Source organism: Myripristis murdjan, chromosome 9, assembly GCF_902150065.1.
Source record: "Myripristis murdjan chromosome 9, fMyrMur1.1, whole genome shotgun sequence".
Lineage (NCBI taxonomy): Eukaryota > Metazoa > Chordata > Actinopteri > Holocentriformes > Holocentridae > Myripristis > Myripristis murdjan.
Genome location: NC_043988.1, coordinates 17,812,147 through 17,824,213, shown reverse-complemented (window position 1 = coordinate 17,824,213; position 12,067 = coordinate 17,812,147). Strand labels below are relative to the sequence as shown.

General features: G+C 39.7%; 1 protein-coding gene across 1 annotated transcript in view; it reads right to left on the bottom strand.

The window, feature by feature from the left end:
- Positions 1-2,745: 2,745 nt before the first annotated feature.
- The window catches only part of sgsm1a (small G protein signaling modulator 1a), a 30,112-nt gene continuing 20,790 nt past the window's right edge, over positions 2,746-12,067 (bottom strand). Inside the window, exons 15-25 of the mRNA XM_030061066.1 lie at positions 11,819-11,964; positions 9,932-10,060; positions 9,663-9,845; positions 9,210-9,281; positions 7,686-8,942; positions 7,480-7,604; positions 6,739-6,821; positions 6,486-6,595; positions 6,018-6,114; positions 5,372-5,539; positions 2,746-4,705 (exon numbers count right to left, since the gene is read on the bottom strand). Of these exons, the coding sequence (XP_029916926.1) occupies positions 4,617-4,705; positions 5,372-5,539; positions 6,018-6,114; positions 6,486-6,595; positions 6,739-6,821; positions 7,480-7,604; positions 7,686-8,942; positions 9,210-9,281; positions 9,663-9,845; positions 9,932-10,060; positions 11,819-11,964 (2,459 nt within the window). The 3' untranslated portion in view covers positions 2,746-4,616. The remainder of the gene's footprint in view (positions 4,706-5,371; positions 5,540-6,017; positions 6,115-6,485; positions 6,596-6,738; positions 6,822-7,479; positions 7,605-7,685; positions 8,943-9,209; positions 9,282-9,662; positions 9,846-9,931; positions 10,061-11,818; positions 11,965-12,067) is intronic.

Genomic DNA, 12,067 nt, shown 5'->3' with positions numbered 1-12,067 from the left:
ATTATGGCATAAAAGGCAAAATCAGACAAAATCCGGATCCGGATATGAAAATAAACCCGGAGGAACTGCTAAACATTAGAGCTTGAAAACCACTCATCCAACCCCCTGGTTTCATGAATTGTGACTAGTTGGTCAAATTTTAGCATTATTTTACAACTGAAACACTCACATGCCTTATATGATAGTGTGTTTTTGTATTTATCCCCTCCTTTTACTAGTTTGTGCTCCTGAGGTCTTTCTTACATCTTTCTACACTTGTTAAATAACCAAAAACTAGAGCTGAAGAGAAGAGTGTTTTTTAGTTTATAGTTTCAAAAAGTACATTGTGATTACAGTTTTTTTCGATTGCTTACACACTAAGAACATACTCTTAAACCAATGTGACAAAACTTGAAGTCATTGGAACTAAACCTTAAACACAGCGTGGCCATACCTTAGACACAAGTGCTGCTTTAAACTGTGTTTGCAATTCTGCAACACACTTCCTCCTGAACACTAGACACTATTTCATACAGAAGACACCTCGCTCAAAAATGAAAGCATGTGGTTACATTTGGGAAAACACTTATGTTCAAAATATAAAACACATCAGGTTATAAGAAAACCTGAGACACACACGTGAAAGCACTTACTTAGAAAACTGAACACCAATCAGTCAGGGCCTAAGCACTACACACAGGCCCCAGGTCAGCCATGTTGAGTACTTTGCGTGGAGGCAGTGAGAGAAAGAGGCACAGGAAGACATCGTATGCGATGTGGATGATATTTTGTAGCTGTACGGAGTTTGATTTTGTTGTACTGTTTTATTTTTGCTTTACATACTATGCATGTATGTTTATTTATGTTTGCCAACTCACAAACCCTGGTTTCAAAACAGTAAATCCATCGGCCTAATGAGAGGCTCTCTTCCCAAAATAACACATTTTGTTTGCAAAAGGCTCTTACCATGACAAAACATTTCAAACATGCAGCAAAAGACATTTTGTCACCGCCCTATACAACTAATCCACTCACTCACTCACTTCATACTCAACACCAGAATGCAACATACCCTTTTCAGTCTGAGCAGGTTCAACCTTACTTTTTCCTGCGTGTACGGTAGTCATATTTTTTTTTGACGATTTACATCGTCACATATTGTAAAGCAAGTAGCAAAAGCCAATATTTCCCTCAAACAACTCAACTTCTGCCCAAATGAGTAGATTCCTTCAGTCAGCTCTACTGTACTGTAACACAGCTGACAGCAGAAAACAAAATACAGCTGTCAGTTTGAAAAAGGTTCTCCTGTGAGCTGCACATTCAAATGTGAACTTACAGTAAAGAACTGCATCCAAACTCAGAAAGACTTTGAAGTGAAATTTTACTGTGTTGATGGAAAAACTGAAATACTGTAATTCACATACAGTATTACACAGAAAAACTCAAAGGAGTTGAAAAAAATACAGAATACAATTTATAGGCTCTTTTTTTGTAGGTGCATACTGACTGATTGGTGATTGGTGGAAAGGGCAGTGATGCAGGTGCACTAGTGATTTCATAGAGATGCAGGTGCAAAAGAGTGTGAAAAATGTGTGAATCCAATGAAAAGGTATGAACACATTTGCAACAGAAAACTTCTGCTGTGGTTTGGAGGTGAAGATGACGACAAAGTGGATCCCAGTTTCATTATACTGGAAAAAGTGATTGAAAAAACTGTACTGTAAAGTACAATATACTGTATACTGTATACAGTTGACAGAGTTGACACCTTTCTTATTTATTTTTATTTTTTGGTTATTTTGGAAACAGCTGTTACTGTGAAAAGATGCTTAATTTCTGTTTTGAGCTTTGCAGAATTCCTTTTGAAGAAATAAATGAAAAGCAGTAAAAACTGCAGTGTTTTGTGTTAAGTATGTTATTGTGTTGCTTGCTGCTGTGAAAGTATGTTCATATTATAGAAATGTGTATCCTTTTGTTATCAGAGTTGCATTTTGACAAAGGATTTTTAAGTTTTGATGACTGAGTTTCAGTTTGCCATAAATGTGTATGGTTTATTTCCAGGTGTTGTGTCTTATTTGCGCTGTGTTTAGAGTTTTGGCACAGTGAGCAAAGCATTTGTAAAATGAGTTCAAGCAATCAAAAAAAACTGTAATGTTACGGACATTGTGATTGCGATATTATTCACAACTTTTATAGGAATTATCTTTTTTTCATTATAATTTCCATTTTCAATGAAAAAGCTATTAAAATGATGACAGTGTGATTTTTCATGGTGCCTGTACCAGTTTTATTTTATTTTATTACATCTGGAAAACACAGTTTGCATCACTAGACTCTGTGGCACCATAATAACTTCATTTGTGTTTTGTCACATAATTTACCTCGATCAAAAAACTTTCTATAGCGATTTCAGTGGTATTTTGATTAACTGGTTCAGCCTTGATTCTGGAATTTGAAATTCCTTGTGAGATGTCTAATGCAGAGGTTTAATCAAAATAAATGGTAAACTCATCTGACGCCACTGAATTTCAATGGGGCTCCGCAATGTGTCAATCAGTGTCGGTCCCCCGTTTCTCCCTCCTCCTCTCCAGCAGGTGGCGGCCAAAGCAACCGGAGGGCATTTCATTTAATAGAGTCATTGTGTTTCATCTAATAGTATCATAAGTAAAATGCACACCAGAACATGTTTTGGAAAAATAATAATGATTCCATTTTATTTTTTTTATTATAAAAAACATATACCATTTAATATATGTGGATTCTTAATATAGAATTTTGATTGTTTTACAATACACATTTGGAACTGAGCACAAAATAACAATATCAGCCTGACAAACAAAGCAGCATCTGAATGAGTAGATAAATAAATAAATAAATATGTTGGCAAAATAAATCCATGTTACAATAAATTAAAATAGTTTGCTTTTCATTTTTCTCATACAGCGATTTGCATTCACAAAGAACCACCAATATTATAAATGCAATTAATCTCATCACACTGATGAAACAACACTTTGAGAACTGAGTGAAGTTTTAGGCAACTAATGACGAGCATGAACGAAGGTCTGAGGGGCCAACAGACGACATGTGCCTCACAAAGGTACTGTAATGCAGGGGCCATCAGGAACAACAGCGACATGATCCCATAATCCCTTATTCATGGTTACACGTTCTTCAACCAACACATTTTGTCTTACTAAAGGAGAAAATACCCTAAAAATGTCAAAAAACCCCAACAACAACAACAACAAAATTCCCTCATGGCATCAGGTCTGAATATGCAATTCATAAAAAAATAAAAACAAAAATTGATAATAAAAATTCAAGCTTTGTTTGGCTATAACCAGACAATTAAACCATACTGTACCTTCTTATCTTCATAGACTGCTCTGAAATCTGAATAAAATTCATTACCTGTTAATTTGGTCAATGTAAATATAGATCATTACTTCCTCACCTGATCCTCCAAACTCACTCTTGTGTTCAAATTAACATTTAATTCAAAGCATAAAAGTCTAGAAAATGCTAAAAGACAAAATGAGCCCAAAAAAAAAAAAAAAAAAAAATCAAGGTGAGTAAACCCCACAATTTACAAAATATACAACGGTTCACTGGATGATGAAAAAATAATGAGGACGACGGTCAGATCATCAGGCTTGCTGCTTTGTGCAGATCTCCGCTCAGAAATCTGCAACTTACTCCATTGTCAGGTTATGTTTCGCTGCGTAATAATGTATTTCTCATAATTTAAGCTCTTCTTTTTTTCTCTCTTTACAGTACAATTCACGCACAACAAATACAGACATACTATTTGGTAGACGAGGCAGTTAATGGACAAAATGAAAACACTGTCTGATACTAAATCACTGGAGCGGTGTTGAAACCTGAAGGATCTTCCTGTGGCGAACATCACAAGAAGAAACACCGAGGGCTGGAACCCACACGGTGTTTTTAAGCTCTGAAACTGCAATTTCACAAGAACACCTCATTTGATTTTTGGAGTGATGCATTTTAAAGAGTTTCTGATAAGCACTACTTTCAAATATGTGTTGTTGTTTTTTTTTGCCGGTACTCTCTAAATATAGAAGATATCCTGCTGATATTTTAAATGTCACTTTATGTTACAGACTACACCGAATAAAATAATCAATATAGACTTTCTTTTATCACAATATATTTGTATTTTTTTCTTCTCTCATAAATATATTCTCTGGCTAAATTCAAGAGGCAATTTGGTTTGAAATGTGAAACTAAAACCAGCTTAATCTCTAAATATTAATTGAAAATGCACTCAGGTTAAGACTGAAACTTCGATTCTCAGACAAAAATATTGAGATATTTAAAAAAACAAAAAAAACAAAACTAATTTCATCTCTTAACTTGAAATTACTGACAGATATGAAGCAGAATATTCTCATACACCAGCTGACAACACATACAACATAGAGGATACAGTGGATAAAGGCTCATAGCAGCAACGGCAGAAAGGTTGTATGTGTGTGTGTGTGTGTGTGTGTGTGCATGTCCGTGTGTGTGTGTGTGTGTGTGTGCGTCCTCTTATATGTTTACTCTTGTGCTGCTACAGCTATTCACGCTTAACTTCGACGACCGGGCAGAAGAGGAGGCGAGCAGCAGGGTCACTTGTTCTCGATGAGCATCTGCACTTTGCACACCAGGTCTCTGGCCAGCGTCAGGATCTGCTTGATGTTGTGATGCTCGGCCATTTCTGAAACACACAAAACAGACTCATCCATTTCCATCACATCAGTGTTAAAAGTCACTTTCCTCAGTCCAAACTGCACATCCAGTAAAACCTGCTCATCAAAATGCGAGAGATCTGAGCTCACCGGTAAACAAAACAGCATAATAAAAAGGTGGAATAATAAAAAGGTAGAAAAATGCCGATACAAAGAGGTCCACCACAGCTCCACCAGTGTCTGAAACTACAACCTCATACTGATGATATTTTGTTGGCAGTTTTTGTTGCTTCTTTTTCACTTCTTTCTCCTTGTTTTCAGCTGTATTGCTGCTACATTTCAACCACAAATTACATTTTTGGAAGGATTTTTTTTATCTGGCTTCTCAGTCAGAGTGAACAAACGTCTTGAACATGCAATAGCTGAGGCTACTTATTTTCAGAAATTCTGCATGAATTGATTTTTTTTTTTTTAATTAACATAAAAAAACACCCCTTGCAGTACTCCAACATACCCCTAGGGGTGTGCGTACCCCCATTTGAGAACCACTGTTCTACAGCATTACTGAATTTTGTACTATACATGTAAAGTACTTTTGTTTGAGGTTATGCTAATTTTGCAGCCATTATATTAAATTATTGTCTATTATATTCCAGTGCCTTAAAATGCACAGAGGTTGGGATGCGGCGCTCTACCATTGAAGAACTTGATGATGTCAGTGAAGTCCATGTTGTTCTCCAGGATGATGTCCCTGTAGATCTCCACCAGCGCCAGAGCGATGAAGAGGACAAAGTGACTAGAGGAGGCATACTTGGCTGCCCAGATGGTCTCCCAGACTGCAAACACATCATCATAGACCAGCTCTGGAGGAAACAGAGCAGAGGAGTGGGAGTCAGCCCACGGAGCTGACTGAGGTGTGTGTGTGTGTGTGTGTGTGTGTGTGTGTGTGTGTGTGTGGGACGTGACTTTATGGTAAGCTGAGTTATCAGTCAGAGAAGTAAAGGTGGAAGGAGCTGCCGGCTGGATCAGGCAGAAAGGGCTATATTGAGTTAACTAGGTGAGAAGGTTAAGAGAAAATGACAGTATACTGAGATAGCTGATGGTGAAATTTTCACAGTATGCCCACACTTAATTATACAACCTACCCATGCAACAACAGCTCTTCTCCATTTTTTCAACATCAGTTCCTGAGGAGGTCCCCCCCCCCAAATGTATCTGTGTATCTTGTTAGTGAGCTGTCAAGTGGTTTGGCATTTTATCAACAAGCAGGGCTTAGTTAGGATATAATCTCCTATCCCTGTAATTGGCACAAACCCTTTGGCAGGATGCACTTCACTGTACCTCGCTTGAAGTCTAAGAGGAACCAGCGGTAGCAGAAGTAGAAGTGTGTGTAGTCACCGTTCTGATGCATTAGCTCAAAGAGCTCGGAGTCCAGGATCTGTGGAGAAAGGAGGTTGTGGTGTGTGGATATGAGGAGAGAAATAATGAGAGAAAGGTGTGGGAGAAACAACAAAACTAAGTGTTGTCTGATTGTACAAAATCTTGCCTCCATATGTCTACCACTTCACAAAAATACTACCCTTATAAAGGGTTTATGAATGGTTTCTAATTAATAAGGTTGTGAATACCAATAAATCATTAAGAAGCTGCTACACCACATGAGATAGAATTAGAGAGAATCTACTCAGTGAACAACAACCTAATTAATAACCTAATATATAAGCATCTGTAAACCCTTTATAAAGATAGACTTATTGTAAAGCGGCATCTCAGTGTGTGTGATGACTTTGACTTTAGTGCATGTGTCACCTGGATGAGAGAGCGCATGTTGGCAAAGTGAGTGTCCATAGCTCCTCCATGGGGAAAGTTTTGATTCATCCTCTTCATCAGTTCAGTGAAACAGCTGAAGGCCATGGCCTCTGAGAGGAGAGAAAAGGGAGAAGAACGTGGAGGGAAGAAGCAAGTGGGCAAACTATATTCTCTTATTCCATCATTATGAACATTAATGGTAAAAATATAACAAGATCGTATCAAGGAGGAGTGAGTGTAGGAGCTGACTCACCATCATCCAGAATAACTAGAAGTGGAGCCAGCAGATCACACATACCCTGCACATAACCGATTTCCAGGTGCCGCCAGATATAGCTATAAATAATACAATGTAAGAATATAAAAATAAAACTCAGTTTTATTCAGCAATCTGAGCTCCGTGCAAGTCAAAGATCATCATCCATGTTTACTGTATTTCCAGTTTTTGCTCAAATTCAACAAAGTAATCCAAAAATTCATTCATAATTTATGGAGACCATAATTTTCTCAGTGCAATCATGTATTTTTATTTTTCCTTTTTACATAATCAGGCCTCTTGTCATGTCCACCATATGGTGAAAATCAATTGCTGATCAAAGGTCATGAGTGGAAAATTTATTTGGTAAGCAGTCTCTTCCTCTAGGCACAGGAGATAAGCGGTGATAGGAAGTGATGCCGTGTTATTAAAAGGTGGGGAAATATCCAGACAGGCATCAGCATAAGGCAAACACCCAGCGGTGTCAACAAATACCAATTATGTTTCCAAATAAGCACTCATTTCGATTTTTCTCCCCCTTAACAGACTCTATCCCCATGTGACTGACATTAGTTTGATACTCCTTACTACGATGTACAATATAAATTCACATATTACAAACTGGACTCAGCCATGAAAGGACTGTATACTCTATCCTGCAAATAAAAATTCAGGCACACTGAGTTTAGGCAGGTTTACTCTTCAATAAATCTCTGGTGTCAGGATGTCAGCGCTTACCTGCACATGATTTTCCGCAGTTTTTCCAGGTTGGCAGGAGTGAAGTACCAGTAGTTCCTATCACAGCGCTGGACGTCCTTTTCAATACGGTGCAGATTTAGAGTATACATGTCCAAAAGCTCTTGCTGCAACACAAAGGCATTTATTAAACTGTAGAATTAGTTAAGGATAAATCAATTTGAGATGTAAGAAAAAAGTGTACATACAGAGTAGGTGCTGCCGCCAGATACTGGAGGGGTCGTTTCGTCTTTGGTCTCTCCAGACACTGGCAGACAGTCAAAATGAGGGTAGAGGCTCTCCATCTCTGGCTCCTCAGACAAGTTGGACTCAGTGCCCTCTGGACTGGCTTTTCCCTGGTCCCGCTCCAGCCTGAGCTCCAGGTGGGGCGCCGAGTCCTCAGACGAAGAGGATGCCTCACCAAGTCCCTTCCTGTTCCAAGGCACCATGGAAACTTTGGCTTTGGGGATTTCCTCCATCTCTATGGCCGAGGGAGACTCGTCAGATTCAGTCGTGACGTGAGCCTCGTCGCTCTGAGACGTGCAAAAGGCTTCCATCGCCCTTGAGACCTGAGCTTCTGCCGAGAAAATGAGATTCTTCTCTGCTGCAGGACCCCTGGGATCTTTTACAGTTTTTTCCATCTTTTCATGTCCTACAGTCGCCTCTGCTTTCTTAACCTTGTCCTCCTTCACCAGTAAATCCTCATTTGTCTTCATTTTGTCTGTTTCCTCCAATTTCAAAATCCCTGTCTGAACAATGTCTCTTTCACTTTCATCCTGTGTCTTTTCCACACTTTTCTTTTCCCCTGATGTCTCCTCAGTGCTTGCTACTTCTAATTCTTTTTTAAGAGTTTGCTCAACATGAGAGATCGTTTCTCCTTTGGGCTCTGCAGTTACTGTCGATACCACTGTATTATCTTTTTGAGGCACTTCTTTCTCTGATTTCCCTGACTCTGATTTGGGTAGCTCACCCCTAACCTCTTCTTCTGAAGTTTTACCTTCTTTAGCATCTGCCAGTGTAGTCAACTCTCCATCTTCACACTTGCTCTCCCCTGATTCTGTCGCCTGTTCAGTATTGTCAGCGTTTGTAGCTGCTTGGGACCCCTCTGATAAATCTACAGCACTATCCTCTGTTTGAAGTTGTGGGCTCATGCCCTCACAGGCCTTTTCCTTCCCTTCTTCAGCTGGTGGGACTGAGTCCCGAGGAGGTTTGACGGGGCTCTGTGGCACCACAGGGGCAGCAGCAGCAGCTCTGCTGGTTGTATCAGGTGCAGCGCAGTCCTCCGTGCTGAGCGAGCCGTCTGATAGGCCAGAGGTAACAGAGAAATTGCGGGAGGAGGGATGTCCAGAGTCAGGAGAGCTTGTCCCATTCTGGAGAGCTCCATTGGGCATCTTGGGCACCTGTTTGGCCTCTTCATTCTTGGGCTCTGTCTCGATCTGGTCCACCTCCTCTACAGACTCAAACACCTGAAAGAACAAGCCAAAGGGAAGCAGGCTACTCCAGGGGAAGGGATGGGAGGATGAGAAGAACTAGCAGGAGAGACAATGCAGGGGTGAGGAATATTGGTTCAAAAAAGTAGAGAGTGTCACACGTATTACATAGGACTTACATTGAAACATCTCACAAAAAATGCATAAGAGCAATAGACTCAGTAGATATGAATTTGTTTTCACAGAGCATTAAGGAGCAAGTGTAGTTTCTGTGTGGTGTTTACTGTGGTGAGGCTGTGATACCTGTGTGCTGCTGCTGGAGTCACTCTGCAGGCGAGCCAGACTCTGTCTGTCTGAGCTGCAGCTCTGGGACGACTAGGAAGACACAGACAACCAACCCAGGATATTATGTTAAATAAATGAATAAATAAAAAAACAAAAATAATGTGGTAACATTGCTTTCCTGTATTTTGGCTTGTGGGCTTGTTTACTGTGCTTACAGCTCTATTTGTGAGAATCCTGTGGCTGTAATTAAATTGCAGTTGTTTTATAAATCAGTTTATATGGACTATGGTCAGTCTCCTTTATATTTTAGTGGCCTACAGAATTAGTTACTATGCATGGTGAAATACATTTGCTGTTAGTTAAACTATCAATGGCTCAATACAAAAATGCGAAACAAAAACGGTACGCAATTGAAAATTGCTTTGTTAACGGCTGATTGATAATTTTTGTTCAAGTGTGTTTCTGTGTCACCTCGTTGCTGACAGTGGAGTCGTGATGGATCATCTTCTGGCTGGTGCCGTCCACACTAGCCCCAGAGGAGCACTTAGCCAAGGCTGCAGCGTGCTGCTCCTTCTCCCGCTGGCGGACGATCTCCTCGCAGCCCAGCCACTCACGCATGGTCTGCTGATAGCACACTCTGACCTGCTCATCCACCTGGAGGGAGAGGTTAGTGTCCAGAGATCAGAGGCCAGGGCTCAGGTATTCTGCAGGAGGAGATTTAAGCTGTGGAAATGACAAACCTCCTTCCTCTCCGCTTCAGACATTCCAAACTGGTAATGGCCCAGGAGGTAAGGCCACACCTCCTTACGCAGCGAGGGGTCCACACCTCCGAAGTAAACGAGACGCAGCAGCTCCTTCTCATCATAGGCCTGCAGAGAGAAGACATCCCCTCTGATACCACGCTGAAACACTGTGACCTCGCTCTTTGCTTTTTAGAGTCTTACTCTTTGGATCAAAAAGCCATTTTCCCCACTTTGCATGTTCAAGATATTTAGATAGATAGAGTTTACAAATGTTTGGCAACATGTGTGAAAAGGCATGATGGTGATGGGTATAGATGGCTACTATGACCTCGTACCATGAAGTTGCGAAAAAATTGAATGATAAATTAATTAGTCTAGGTAGGATGAATGAAACAGGGCTCATACACTTTTTCCCAAAGTTTTTCAACGACCCTTCCATTTCTCTATAAATTTTAGCTTAATTTCCATGACACAAAAAACAATTTCATAGTTAGAGTTGAAAAGGAGTGTTTGAACAGGATACATGTTGTGAAAGTCAGTTGTGAAACTGGTTTGACCAAAATGTGGCTGCAATTTACATGTAGATTGAACAGATAGTCTGCTGTGTTTTTCTTTTTCTTAGGTTGTATGATTTCTGATGATACTAATGATGATTACCTGTTTTAAGTTTTGTTATTATGTGATACAGGTCCTATATTTTTAATGATTTTTATGAAATATGGTTTTGGTGCTTCCACATGCCATGCATACCTGCTGACATCTTGGACTTCCAAGGATCACACAAGAGATACGTATCTGACTTTATTGTGTTTTATCCTCGATTGTTTCTTAAGCAAGTGCAGTAAGGTGTGTGTACATTGTGAATTACGAACAATCAAATCAATCAAATCAAATGTCACTGGCAAAATTAGCTATGTTTTTCTGTCTTTACCAGATTGAGAAAAAACAATGCATGAATTAAATCCTAAAGAGACACCACAATGGTTCCTCCTTCGGTTATTTATTTTCAACTGATGAATCAAACCTGATGCCATTTTAGTCAGAATTCTGCAGTTTTTCCAAAATGTTTATAAAGTTATTAATTGTATAATTATCATAAAACTTTTTCAGTGCCTGAAAACTGTATTTTAAAATGCTCTAACTTTTCCATTTAGCCCTGTAACATTTAGATTTGGTGGCCGGTGGATGGTTTTGCCTGTCTGATGGTCATGTATATTCATGTATATTCATGACAGTGTAGCCTCATGTTTTCTAGGTCACCATTTGTGGGCGAGTACATCATCTTTTGACATGAATTGGGCTTCTGTATGAGTGCTTGTCCTGCATTAGGAGATTCTAACATCACATCCCAAGTACCAGTAAATATTTTTAACTTAATATCCAACCCCACACACACGACAGACAGTATCTTTAACCTGAGTTTCACATGCATTTGAAGACTGTGGAAACATTGACAGTGGTGTTATAAGATTAGCAAACACTGCACTGGTAGTATTTATAAATGTTGAAATAAAACAGAACAGTACTTGGAGAAACAATGGGATATAAAAGATACAAAAAGCTATATTTCTTAAGTCCAACTCTTCATGAATCCCAGTTAATATACTTATTATTTATAGGACCAATTCTGGATTTGCACTTAAAGATTGACAGGGGATTAGTCATGCTTCATGCATATTGTAGTGTGACTAACGGTGTGAGCCACATGATTAGCAGGGGATGAATATGGATGAGAGAGAGAGACGAACAAAAGGGAAACTGGAAATCGGTGAAAATGCGTGGTTGTGCAGGCTGTGTGCGTGGTCCGAATATCTTCAGGAGTTAATTTTAGGTCTGTGTTACCGTCTGTCAGCGATGTGTTGACTGAGTAACAGCGATGCTTACAGTGCAGTCCTGAAGGAACGTCTGCCACACCTCAGTGGTGAGCCCTCTGTAGGCGTCGCATGGCACGTCAGGCTCCACAATGGTGTGATTGACCAAAGCAGAGAGGTGTGTCCGCACAGTGGACAGGTGACGGCAATATGCCAGCCCTAGTTGAAAATACAATGAATAATTCAGTGCCCCTGCAGAATCTATTAGCCAGTTAAAATGAAGACAGTCATCCATCAGTTGCATTTCAAAAGATATTTATCA